Source organism: Bufo gargarizans, chromosome 2, assembly GCF_014858855.1.
Source record: "Bufo gargarizans isolate SCDJY-AF-19 chromosome 2, ASM1485885v1, whole genome shotgun sequence".
Taxonomy (NCBI): Eukaryota; Metazoa; Chordata; class Amphibia; order Anura; family Bufonidae; genus Bufo; species Bufo gargarizans.
In genome coordinates, this window is record NC_058081.1 from 641,502,027 (window position 1) to 641,516,121 (window position 14,095).

The following is a 14,095-nucleotide window of genomic DNA, read 5'->3' on the forward strand; positions in this document are numbered from 1 at the left end:
CTCTCTACAGACAGTTTGATCAGCTAGTAGTTACAGTCATGCAAATTGCAAAGAAAGCCAGTTAGACGACTAATGAAATGTCCTCAAAAGAAAATACAAGTCCAGTTGCTCTGTCTTCTTATTTCTACTGATATAATATTTAGAGATATGCTTAGGCTAAATTCACATGACAGTGCAAAATGGCCATCACACTGCTGTTTTATAGCCAATTGAAGTCAATGGGGCAATTCACAAAGCAGTTTTCATGGCCAGACAGGCCATTTAAACAGGAGTGTACTCGTCTAATAGCTGTGAAAAACGGGTACACCAAAAGCCATTTAAAGGTTAAAAATTATTATTAACTGCAGGATTTAAGTGTTTTTTTTTAAAATATACTGTAGACATGGAAAATAAAAAATAACCACCAAAATTATTCACAAATATTTGTGATGACACATTCTCTTTAACAATGGTCCTTGCTCTCACTTATGGCCAGTAATGAAGTTAGACCACCTCTATTGACTTAAAGGGGTTTGTGTCCCTTCAGCAAGTGGCATTTTTTATGTAGAGGAAATTACAAGCCACTTAGTAATGTACTGTGATTGTCTATAATGCCTCATTTGCTGACTGGAGGAATGCTTTCTTCCAGACAATCCCCTGCTGCATTTTCCTGTGTAAAGGGGCCTTAAAGGGGTTGTGTAAGTTCAGCAAATAACATTTATTATGTAGAGAAAGTTATTACAAGGCACTTACTAATGTATTGTTATTATCCATTTTGCCTCCTTTTCTGGCTAAATTCATTTTTCCATCACATTATGCACTGTTCGTTTGCATGGTTATGACCACCCTGTAATCCATCAGCAGTGGTCGTGCTTGCACAATATAGGAAAAAGCACCGGACTCTCAGGTGGCAGGGACAGTGGGAACACACATAGGCTAGTGCTTTTCCTATAGTGTGAAGCCTGACCACTGTTGGATTGCAGGGTGGTCATAACCATGCAAACGAGCAGTGTATAATGTGATGGAAAAATGAATTTAGCCAGAAAAGGAGGCAAAATGGATAATAACAATACATTAGTAAGTGCCTTGTAATAACTTTCTCTACATAATAAATGTTATTTGCTGAACTTACACAACCCCTTTAAGGCCCCTTTACACAGGAAAATGCAGCAGGGGATTGTCTGGAAGAAAGCGTTCCTTCCTAACAATCGCCTGCTTGTCAGTGGAGGAGACTACTGCATTTACATACAACGATCTCCTCCACAGTATGGGAGGTAGTGATTGTTACTGCCATCGCTCGTCCCCATACAGACTGATTGTTCGCCGGTAACAGATGGTGATTACACAGCACGATCTGCTACCAGCAAACAAGATTTTATTTACCTCATGAATGATGCGATTACCAAATGAACAAGCATTTTGTTCGTTCATCGGGTTATCGCCAGATAATCGCTAATGAGTGTTCCTATGAACGCTTGTTAGCGATCATCTGGCTGAGAATCGGCCCCTGTAAAGGGCACTTTAGAATTCCTTGGGTTTTTAAAAATAAAAATTAAAACTTTAATTTGCAAAAAGTGCATAAACATAACTGAAAATTAAAACGTTAAACAATTTGGAAATTACCTGTAGCGCAAACTCCCCTTCACATGTTTGACTTTGCTTGTAATATGCGCAGTAGCTATGACCGGAACTGGAACTGGAACTGGAATTGGAATTATAGCTATAGCTATAACGGTAACCAATACTTGAGACTTCAGAAATAAATATAGCAAATATTACCACGGAAGGCACAATTGTTACGCAGATGATTATGTTAAGAACTAAACTCGCATTCACCTGCAATGTAGAGAAAAAAATCTAAGATTATAAATGAATAAAAAATATACATTTGAAAAAGTGCTGTTTACATAAAAAAGTGAAAGTGGTCAGAGGGTGCAAGATCTGGCATGGTTTAGAAGTGCTGGTAGTATAAATTCATCAGGGCAAGAAAAATAATTATAACCGATTGAAGGAGTAAGGTAAGTAAAATATAATTTGATTTAAAGAAAATATACTACAATAGTACAAAAATACTCAATTTTATTAAGAAAATCACAAAAGACACATGATCAGCACTGGTCACAAATAAGACAATACATACAGGTTACAATACATGTTAAAAACTAAGTGAACCGATGGTGGGCTGCCAATACAAAATATCTAAGGTAAAGTGCAAGTGCATGATTATACCCAAAAGGTCATAAATGGTGGACATATAGTATCCAAACGCTGTAGCCTTTAGACACCACAAATATCCACATGTATATATGTGTCAAAATTTGCCACAAGCCGGTGTGAATATATACACCAAAGTTATCAAAATTAGGGCAATACCAATAATCACAATTGTATTTGACACATGATGGAAACTATTATATATACTGACCAATTGATTCAATTGTATCGTGCAGCAATACCACCGGTCCACTCCCCAACGCACGTTTCGCGTACAGCTTTTTCAAGGGGTATTGGTTGGCAGAGAGGAGGGTCATCCATAAATAGGTCAGGTGGATACATTTGATTGGTTGTTGGACTAGTATTTAATTGCATTTAGGGCTCACCTGGGTATTATCGCATGGCGGACATTGCTGGCGCCTGGCCCCTCAGCCGCATGCCACCACATCCGGTGACGCCGCGCCGGTCCAGAGGAAGGCAGTCACGCACATCCTGTGCGACACGCGTCACTCTGGAGCGGCCGGCGGCACACGAACGCGGCGCATGCGCAGATCACCAAGCACACTTATTCCGCCATATTAGATAAGGGCGCATGACATCACATACAAATATATCAAAAATCAGATTGCTTTACATAGAAAGATGGTATCTTATCGTATATACACCATACTGTAATAGACACAGTTGTTATCCTGAGGCATGAACACATATATGCTGACAATCCACATCCAATATTTGTCAGTTTGTCAATGTGTGTATACACGTGCACAAAACCTCATTTCAGTTCAACTTCAATGTAAGTGCATATATATATATATATGTTTGTCAGGCGACAATACCAGAAGTGCACTTGCACTAAACAGATATTGTGCACCTGACCACAATAGTCATACACATCGAATAACATGTAATTCGATATGTTGTACTAGGGTGGTGACGCATGCGCAGGAGAGGGCAAGGGCCAGGCCTATGCCAAATACTGTGAAAAACAAGTGATAAGACATTGTTATATTTAAAGACAGATTACAAGCAAATTATCATAATAATTAGTTTTACAATATACTGAGGCCATAATTTGACCAAAACAGTGTTATCACTTGACCTCAGTGGGGGGCCTTAAACTACAAATTAGGAGGATATTAGGCGTTGTTACTCCTATCAACCTCTTTTTCCTGACATACACAATTAGCCATGGCAGGAGTAAGTAGTAATAAGGTCTCCCAAGTCAAAGGCCTCGGAGTGCAAAGTGAGGTACTGAAAAAAAGAATTATTAATTGCATAAGAAAAAAAAGCAAAATAAAGTGAATGAATACCAATATAAGTTATATCAATTCTACATATTAACAGTATTTAAAGTGTCACCATTACATATAATTGGCTATATGTGCCATAGGTCAGAAAAATATATGTAAACATCCCAAATTGTTCAAACATAAGGAAAGAACAAATGAGGATGTACCCTACCAAATCGTGAATATTTAGCATACACCCCTATCCAAGCACCAATCACCTGTACACCGGTATAGCCGATGTTCAGACTGATCACATCCCCAGTCACACTAAAGGTATCATGCGGCCAATTGTCATACCCCGAGCCTCTATATGCATAAAAAAATCAAATCAACCATCCTGTCCAGCACCCATAGATGAGTGCCCTACAATCATCGCCATACACATAAACATAAAGAAACCTGGACAGATCACGGAAATTCAAGGAGGAGGCATTCACAAGAAAGATGCAAAAGGCACCTTGTCATTCAACCCATATGGCACCTGGGTTTGAAGTTTAATTATCCATTTACTTTCCACTTGTTCAAGTCGTCTGAAGAGATCGCCTCCTCGGGATCCTAGATTTACCCTATCGATGCCACGAACCCTCAGGTCCTGCCATCGATTATTGTGTTTCAACCGAAAGTGTCGTGCAACTGGTTTGAGTTTCAATATTCGTTCCCTATCATCAGCTGGCACCTTTGACGCCATCCAAATATCACTCTGATGTTCCTGAAGGCGTATACGCAATTCACGTGTCGTCATGCCTATGTAAATTAACCCACATGGGCATGTTGCGTAATAGATGACGCCACAGGTACTACAGTTGATAAAGTGCACAATTTTGTATACATCTTTACCAGATGAATCACTAAATGACACACTTTTTACCATAGCCTTACAAATGCTACAATGTCCGCAAGGAGGCGCTTCGAACACTAGAGGAACTACTGATGGAGCAGGAAGGAGGTGAGTCGAAATTTCCGCCCTTCACTCGTGGCCGGTCTGTCACATTTCCACCCTTGTCTCTGAGCCCGGCAATTGAAACGTTTGTAAAAATGGTGGTGAAGGACTTATTTATCCTCCCCACGAAACGTTCATATGACAACTTGAACCAATCTCAGAGAGTGGCTTTAAAACAATTGAGGGCAATGAAGAAGGTGGTATTTAAGCCGGCGGACAAGGATGGAAATGTGGTAGTCTGGCCTATCGAGATGTATGAGGCGGAGGCCCATCGTCAATTACGTGACACCGCCTGCTACCGCAGATTGACCTCTAACCCTACCAATGACTATCAAATGCAGATACAGGCCGTTTTGCTGATAGCGGTGGAGTCATCAATCATACAATGGCTTGGTGGTGAAGTATCCAATAACCCCCACACTGTATCTACTACCGAAGGTGCATAAATCTTCAACGAGACCTCCGGGTAGACCGATAGTGTCGGGGTGTGGTGGGCTTAGCGAACCCATTTGTCGTTTTTTGGATTTCTACCTCAAGCCATGTGTCCAATGTCTTCCATCTTATGTACGTGACTCCACCGATGTGTTAAAGCGGCTGGAGAATGTCCATATGGAAGACGATATGTATCTCGTGACATGCGATGTAGAATCGCTGTATACCTGCATCCAGCATGAACTTGGTTTGAAGGCCTCCAGTTTCTTTTTGCGGACAAGGAATTTATCGCCGGAACTGGTGGAATTCATACTAGTTCTGCTGGATTTTGTACTTACACATAATCACTTCCTTTTTAAAGACCGACACTATCTCCAATTACGAGGTGTGGCGATGGGGGCGACTTGTGCGCCCTCATACGCTAACCTATTCTTGGGTCTTTGGGAACGTGAATATGTACAACAGATCATGGATGGGGCGGATGGACAGGTTATATCCTGGATCCGCTTTATAGATGATATTTTGTTCGTTTGGCAGGGATCCAGGAGGGCACTTGATTTATTTTTGGTACAACTGAACGCGAATGATTGGAATATAAGATTGACCCAAACCATTTCCCAAAGTCAAATGACATTTTTGGATATCAACATCAAGACGACCACGGATGGCACTCTATCGACGGCAATTCATCGCAAGGATACCGCTGTAAACGCTTTGCTGCACGCATCGTCCTTTCATCCACAACATCAAAAAAGATCTATACCGATTGGTCAGTTTTTAAGAGCCAAAAGATTGTGCACTACAACAGAGGACTTTGAAAAAGAATCGACTCAGCTTCGACAACGTTTTGCACAAAGAGGATATCACCCTGTGGTTATTGAACGGGGATACCAGCGAGCTGTCAACACATCACGACAGACCCTCCTTACAACAAAGCCTAAAAAAGTTCATAATGCAGCGGTGGATGAAGTTCGACCAGTCTGTATGATTACGGATTATAGTCCACAATGGAATAACATCAGAAAAACGTTTGTAAAATATTGGCCTGTATTGCAAAGTGATCATGTCCTGAATTCGTTTCTTACCTCGGCCCCCACTCTGGTCTCTAGACGTAGCAGGAATCTTAGTGACATTCTGGTATCTAGCCATTATGTCCCACCCAACAACCAGGAATTCCTGTTTCAGTCTAAGGGACCAAAGTGGGGCTCGACACCTTGCGGACATTGTAGCATTTGTAAGGCTATGGTAAAAAGTGTGTCATTTAGTGATTCATCTGGTAAAGATGTATACAAAATTGTGCACTTTATCAACTGTAGTACCTGTGGCGTCATCTATTACGCAACATGCCCATGTGGGTTAATTTACATAGGCATGACGACACGTGAATTGCGTATACGCCTTCAGGAACATCAGAGTGATATTCGGATGGCGTCAAAGGTGCCAGCTGATGATAGGGAACGAATATTGAAACTCAAACCAGTTGCACGACACTTTCGGTTGAAACACAATAATCGATGGCAGGACCTGAGGGTTCGTGGCATCGATAGGGTAAATCTAGGATCCCGAGGAGGCGATCTCTTCAGACGACTTGAACAAGTGGAAAGTAAATGGATAATTAAACTTCAAACCCAGGTGCCATATGGGTTGAATGACAAGGTGCCTTTTGCATCTTTCTTGTGAATGCCTCCTCCTTGAATTTCCGTGATCTGTCCAGGTTTCTTTATGTTTATGTGTATGGCGATGATTGTAGGGCACTCATCTATGGGTGCTGGACAGGATGGTTGATTTGATTTTTTTATGCATATAGAGGCTCGGGGTATGACAATTGGCCGCATGATACCTTTAGTGTGACTGGGGATGTGATCAGTCTGAACATCGGCTATACCGGTGTACAGGTGATTGGTGCTTGGATAGGGGTGTATGCTAAATATTCACGATTTGGTAGGGTACATCCTCATTTGTTCTTTCCTTATGTTTGAACAATTTGGGATGTTTACATATATTTTTCTGACCTATGGCACATATAGCCAATTATATGTAATGGTGACACTTTAAATACTGTTAATATGTAGAATTGATATAACTTATATTGGTATTCATTCACTTTATTTTGCTTTTTTTTCTTATGCAATTAATAATTCTTTTTTTCAGTACCTCACTTTGCACTCCGAGGCCTTTGACTTGGGAGACCTTATTACTACTTACTCCTGCCATGGCTAATTGTGTATGTCAGGAAAAAGAGGTTGATAGGAATAACAACGCCTAATATCCTCCTAATTTGTAGTTTAAGGCCCCCCACTGAGGTCAAGTGATAACACTGTTTTGGTCAAATTATGGCCTCAGTATATTGTAAAACTAATTATTATGATAATTTGCTTGTAATCTGTCTTTAAATATAACAATGTCTTATCACTTGTTTTTCACAGTATTTGGCATAGGCCTGGCCCTTGCCCTCTCCTGCGCATGCGTCACCACCCTAGTACAACATATCGAATTACATGTTATTCGATGTGTATGACTATTGTGGTCAGGTGCACAATATCTGTTTAGTGCAAGTGCACTTCTGGTATTGTCGCCTGACAAACATATATATATATATATGCACTTACATTGAAGTTGAACTGAAATGAGGTTTTGTGCACGTGTATACACACATTGACAAACTGACAAATATTGGATGTGGATTGTCAGCATATATGTGTTCATGCCTCAGGATAACAACTGTGTCTATTACAGTATGGTGTATATACGATAAGATACCATCTTTCTATGTAAAGCAATCTGATTTTTGATATATTTGTATGTGATGTCATGCGCCCTTATCTAATATGGCGGAATAAGTGTGCTTGGTGATCTGCGCATGCGCCGCGTTCGTGTGCCGCCGGCCACTCCAGAGTGGCGCGTGTCGCACAGGATGTGCGTGACTGCCTTCCTCTGGACCGGCGCGGCGTCACCGGATGTGGTGGCATGCGGCTGAGGGGCCAGGCGCCAGCAATGTCCGCCATGCGATAATACCCAGGTGAGCCCTAAATGCAATTAAATACTAGTCCAACAACCAATCAAATGTATCCACCTGACCTATTTATGGATGACCCTCCTCTCTGCCAACCAATACCCCTTGAAAAAGCTGTACGCGAAACGTGCGTTGGGGAGTGGACCGGTGGTATTGCTGCACGATACAATTGAATCAATTGGTCAGTATATATAATAGTTTCCATCATGTGTCAAATACAATTGTGATTATTGGTATTGCCCTAATTTTGATAACTTTGGTGTATATATTCACACCGGCTTGTGGCAAATTTTGACACATATATACATGTGGATATTTGTGGTGTCTAAAGGCTACAGCGTTTGGATACTATATGTCCACCATTTATGACCTTTTGGGTATAATCATGCACTTGCACTTTACCTTAGATATTTGTATTGGCAGCCCACCATCGGTTCACTTGGTTTTTAACATGTATTGTAACCTGTATGTATTGTCTTATTTGTGACCAGTGCTGATCATGTGTCTTTTGTGATTTTCTTAATAAAATTGAGTATTTTTGTACTATTGTAGTATATTTTCTTTAAATCAAATTATATTTTACTTACCTTACTCCTTCAATCGGTTATATATATTCTAATTAGGGGTAAGCCCGCAATTTTGTTAGGGCTATATATAGGTTTTTCAAGAAAAATAATTGCCAGGACCAAGCTCTGGATCCCAGACTGGAGACGTGGTACGCTATTTTGTTTCAGTCAGTAGAGTAGTGGCAGCGCCACCAACAAGTAACATTATTTTCATATCTCAATTTCCTAGATTGATGCATTTATTGCTACTGTTCCTTTTATATTTAATAGTTTAAAATGATTTACTTTAATCCAGGGGTTGTTTAACAATTACATTTCCAGTGTTTTTCTAACTCACAGTGCGAAACTCCTCATTTTTTTCTTAACAACTGTCGAAATGTATTTAAACGAACAGTGAAGCAACTTTGCTAATGAGCTTGATTAAACATTTTCTACAATTTTACACATACCTATCCATCGCCACAGTTACAGATATTCTGCAATCATCTTCCTTTCCATCCTTTGTCTAACTCTTGCCTTTATATGGGAAAGAGAATGACTGAGGATCAGACTACACTGGGTCTGTTTGTTGTCTGTTACCATGGAGGTCTGTAGATACAGTAAGTTTTTGATGGAGGCTATTTGCAAAGCTGTTTTAATTCTCATTTTGAATGGATTGGAGATGGACATGATTTTTAAAGATGGACATGGCTTTTAAGTGGCAGATGTTTCTTTGTGACCCCTCAAATGCCAGGGCCCTGGTATGTCTGCAGTGCCACTACTACTTATAGCTACTCCTTGGAGTTTAGACTGTTTGGGTTTCTACTGTCCAGCTATGCCTATTCAACTACTGTAGAGTCTAATTAATTGTATTCATTGTTATATCTGTTACCCACTAAGCTTAGTGTGCTTTGCTACCACCTAGAGGCCATTGTTATGTTTGGTTTATGTAAGTTATATATGGCTATAATTTCATATGCCATTCATCCTTGACATTCTCCTCTTCTGTGAGCTCAAAATCTGTGTCCTGCTGTCCTTTCCTGTTTGTCAGACATGAGTGAATTGGAGAGAGCATTTTCCTTTGACCTCTATCATACTTTCTCAAGGTATATTTAATAAATTACCTAAAAGCATATCCATTGCATCTCCCTCACTGGAATTCTACATGCAACTGTTGTATCCATTGCATCTCCCTCACTGGAATTCTACATGCCACAGTTGTTGGGGGAATGAGTAAAGAAAGTTCACTATCTTCCATTGCTTGTACAAGGGTTGTGTCTCAACTCCATACATCATAAGCATGTGATGCTAAAGTTGCATGGGTTTGAAGCAGGTATCTACATCCCGTGCAATCTGGTAATAAAGATTACTAATATGATATAAAAATAATAACTAACCCTATTGTCACATGACCCTGTGATATCACAAGGTGCTGGTACATTGAGTTTAGACACGACTCTTGTACAAGAGATTGCCTCTGACACTCATCTGAAACTTTTCTCAAATAAATCGATGGCAGAGTAGAGATTCTTCTAGTTTCAGTAGGGCAGACTGTGAGATATACACCCATTCTCAAAGTTGTGCCCAACCCTCAAAACTGTCATTTCATGCTGGGGGTTATACAACAGCTGGAGAGCTGCAGGTTGGAGACACTTAAAAAAAGGGAACCTATCACCAGGACAGGCTTCCTTTTGCATTTCACATAACTCCTCTCAGCCTTTTTTTTTTTTTTTTGCTGTAACTTAAATAGGCATCTCACGCCACTCAGATTATGGGCATTTTATAACTAAACATTACATAAGGTCAAAAAGTAAAAAAATGTTTTGTTTTTTTTAATCATCGCCTTTATTTGCATTGAGTACAGCAAATGTATTGTTCTTTGATATAAAAGTTTGTAGTCAGCTTTTTATTATCGAAATGCAAGTCAACTCTGACATAAAACAATCTGTTTAGATATAGTATTCTTTTTGAATCAGCTCTCACTTGATCCAATTCTGACTCGCATACTCTCATATATAATAAATAGAGATGAGCGAATTTGTCAAAAATTCTATTTGTCCGGGTCGCCGAATTTCCCCCCCAAAATTCAGTTTGATCCAAATTTATTTGTGGCAAATCGCATTTAAAAAAATGTCTATTTCCTGGCTGCAGAGAGCCTTTATAGTAGTGTATAACACTGAGCCTTGCAGTAACATGCATAGGGAGTCTGCTGTGGTAGTAAAATAATACTGTGAGTCAGTATGTGTCACGGATGGTGTTGCAGAAAGCTGGAACTTTTAAATAAACATCCGACTGGCTTGATCCAAACTAAGGAGCATATGGGTGAGCCCTATAAAACCCCTAGAGCTCTCCCTGACTGCTATGCCCATGCAAAGGTCTTTATGGTAGACGATTGCATGTCCACGTACCTCATACTATGTGACACCTGAAAACCCTATAATAGTGAGGGGACACGACCACCGGCTCCCTGAACTTAATACGGACGGAGTCAGGGTCACCTAGAATCAAGCCAGCAAGGAAACACAAATAATGGAAACAGACTTATCTGAGGAATCAGCAGAAGCAGCATCCAGCAGTGAACACAATCCAAGAAGAAGTATAGACCGCAAAGTGAGGCAGTATGGGAGGGAATATAAAGGGAGACAATTAGTGTAAATAGGTGACAGCTGGGAGAAGGAAAGGAGATGACAAAGTGAAACCAAAACAAAGAACTTCATGCAGGTAGAGAAGAACATCTAACAGACCTTCTCACAGAAGTGGCGGTGACAGTATGACATGTAGATGACAGGTGTCGCTCTTAAGTGTGAAGTCAGTCTTACAGGTCAATGTGAACGCCAGGTATAAAAAAAACGTGCAGAAGTCCAAGATCCTACTATAGCGTAAATCCACATAGGTTTCTACAGAATGTGTTCTATTAAATGCTTATACATGTTTAGCCCCCCTCACCCCACAGAATGGAGAGGGTGTCAGCAGTAAGTTTGAGTTGACGTCACTGATTATTTTGCCTGATCCGTCAGAACAATAACCCCCAAAAAACGGATCCTGTCTGTGGAGCATGCGTCTTCAGCATGTGATCCGTAATCCATCAGTGCTGCTAATGCAAAAAAAAAAACCTGGAGTGGATCCAAAACAGAGATGACACGTGAATGGAATATTTGCATGTCTTCTGTGTTATGTACCCACTTCTGCTTTTGGCTACCAAATCATAAGCCAATTCTTTTTTTATAATTGTTTTATTAAAGTATTATTTGCAAAATACAATACACCGGTGTAATTGTGCTTATTTCCACTGTTCCTGTTTTTCCTAAAGTAAATAACAGTACATGCAAAATAGGGACCATGTCATGCAGGCCTTATAGATGTTACATAGACAGGATCCGTTGTGCGTCTCATTTTTCCTTCCTTTTGAAAGATCAGAAGGGTCAAATAAATGATAATGTCAGCCAGGCCGAAAGGCAAAATAGTGCCCAGTCATGAAGTGGGGAGGGTGGGAACAGCATGAGAAGTCCACAGAGTGGCCCTATGACATAGTGGTGAGGTATAAGCAGCATGAGGAGACTACAGAGTGGCACAATGACAGTGTGGAGGTGGCAGCTGCATCAGGAGGCCACAGAGTGGCACAATGACAGAGTGTGGAGGTTGTGGCAGCAGAAGTGGTGCTGTTCCGCAGAGCGACTCACCCGTGCGTGCTGCAGCTGAAACTCCACTATTGCCTTCTGCTGCTCGCACAGTCTCACCAGCATGTGCAAGGGGGAGTTCTACCTTGTGGGTACGTTGCATATAAGGCGGTGTGCAGGAAGGCCGAAGTTACGCTGCAGCGCTGACAGGAGAGCAGCAGCAGGATGTGAATGCCGAAAGCTCGCACAGACGGCCCACACTTTCTGCAGCAGCTCTGACATATTGGGGTAATTTTTCAGTAATCTCTGCACCAGCAAATTCAGCACATGCGCCAGGCAAGGGATGTGCATCAAACTGGCGAGGACCAGAGCTGCTACGAGATTTCGCCCATTATTGCACACCACCAGGCCGGGCTTGAGGCTCACTGGCACCAACCACTCATCGATCTTTTGTTCCATTCCCGTCCACAGCTCCTGCGCAGTGTGGGGTTTGTCCCCCAAACAGATACGTTTTAAAACTGCCTGCTGTCATTTACCCCTGGCTGTGCTGAGGTTGGTTGTGAAGGTGTTACGCTGACTGGATGAGGAGGCGGTAGAGGATGGGGAAGCGGAGTAGGAGGAGGAAGCAACAGGAGGCAAAGAGAAGCGCCCTGCAATCCTCGGTGGTGGAAGGACATGCGCAAAACTGCTATACGCTTCAGGCCCAGTCGCCACTGCATTTATCCAGTGTGCTGTTAGGGAGATATAACGTCCCTGACCGTGCTTACGGGTCCACGTGTCCGTAGTTAGGTGGACCTTGCCACAGATGGCATTGCACAATGCACAGTGCTGGCTGGGCACAACGTACTGTGGGACAGCCACCACCATCAAATTCTTAAAACTGTCTGTGTCCAGCAGAAGGAATGACAGCACTTCAAAGACCAGGAATTTGGAAATGCTGGCATTCAAAGCCAGGGATCACGGGTGGGTAGGGGGGTACTTCCTCTTTCGCTCCAGTGTTTGGGAGAAAGACAGCTGAATGCTTCCATGGCATATCATCTGTTTGCGCGGTGGCAGGTGCCACTGTCACTCCAGAGGGGGATGAAGAGGCCAAGACTGCATCAGAAGAAGAAGCAGGAGGAGCCAGAGACCATTCTTGGTTTTTGAGGTGTCTACTCCACTGCAGCTCGTGCTTTGCACTTAGGTGCCTGGTCATGCAGGTTGTGCTCAGGTTTAGGACATTTATGCCTCGCTTCAGGCTTTGATTGCACAGCGTGCAAACCACTCGTGTCTTGTCGTAAGCACATTGTCTGAAAAACTGCCACGCCAGTGAACTCCTTGGAGCTGACTTTGGTGTGCTCAGTCCCTTGGTGCGGTGGGCAGTAGCAGGCATTCTGTCTAGGGGACGGCCACTCCGCTTTTGCACCCTGCTCCCTCTTTTGCTGTACTCCTGGCTCTGTGCGACCACTGCCTCTTCCTCCAAATTACACAGATCACTCGCATGACCTTGATTCCATGTGGGGTCGAGGACCTCATTGTCCTCCACATCATCTTCCACCCAGTCTTCACCCCTGCCCTCCTTGTCGGTCTGCACACTGCAGAAAGCCACAGCAGTTGGCACCTGTGTTTCGTCATTATCTGAGACGTGCTGCGGTGGTCCTCCCATGTACTCATCCTGAGACATAAGTGGTTGGGCATCGGTACTGTGAGAGACAGGATTTTATTTTGTCTCTCTCTGCTGTAGTACACATTATTCTCCACTAGAAATCAATTAAGTGCCTTGTGCACATTTTCTTTGTTCTAAGATCATTAGTGAAAGAAAGGAGGAGTTAAGTTGCTAGTTTCAAATGTGCCAATCAAACTCAGGAATAAAGTTAGTAAACTACTCCCTTTTTGTCACAGAGCCAATAAACTTTCATCTAGGACCACCCTTTTGTCTACCTCATATTGCCTATATAAGTGAATGTAACTGTAATAAAGGACTGCATATTTTCCATGATACCAGCCTGTATTGGTCTCATTGAGAAAGCTGTATGAGCTCATACTTATAATTCTAACTGATTCGGAGCCACACAAAGAAGAAG

At 41.9% G+C, this 14,095-nt stretch overlaps 1 protein-coding gene across 1 annotated transcript in view; it reads right to left on the bottom strand.

The window, feature by feature from the left end:
- The window catches only part of LOC122928875 (membrane-spanning 4-domains subfamily A member 4A-like), a 44,176-nt gene that overhangs the window by 4,763 nt on the left and 25,318 nt on the right, over positions 1-14,095 (bottom strand). Inside the window, exon 5 of the mRNA XM_044282167.1 lies at positions 1,603-1,815. Coding sequence (XP_044138102.1) covers positions 1,603-1,815 — 213 coding nt within the window. The remainder of the gene's footprint in view (positions 1-1,602; positions 1,816-14,095) is intronic.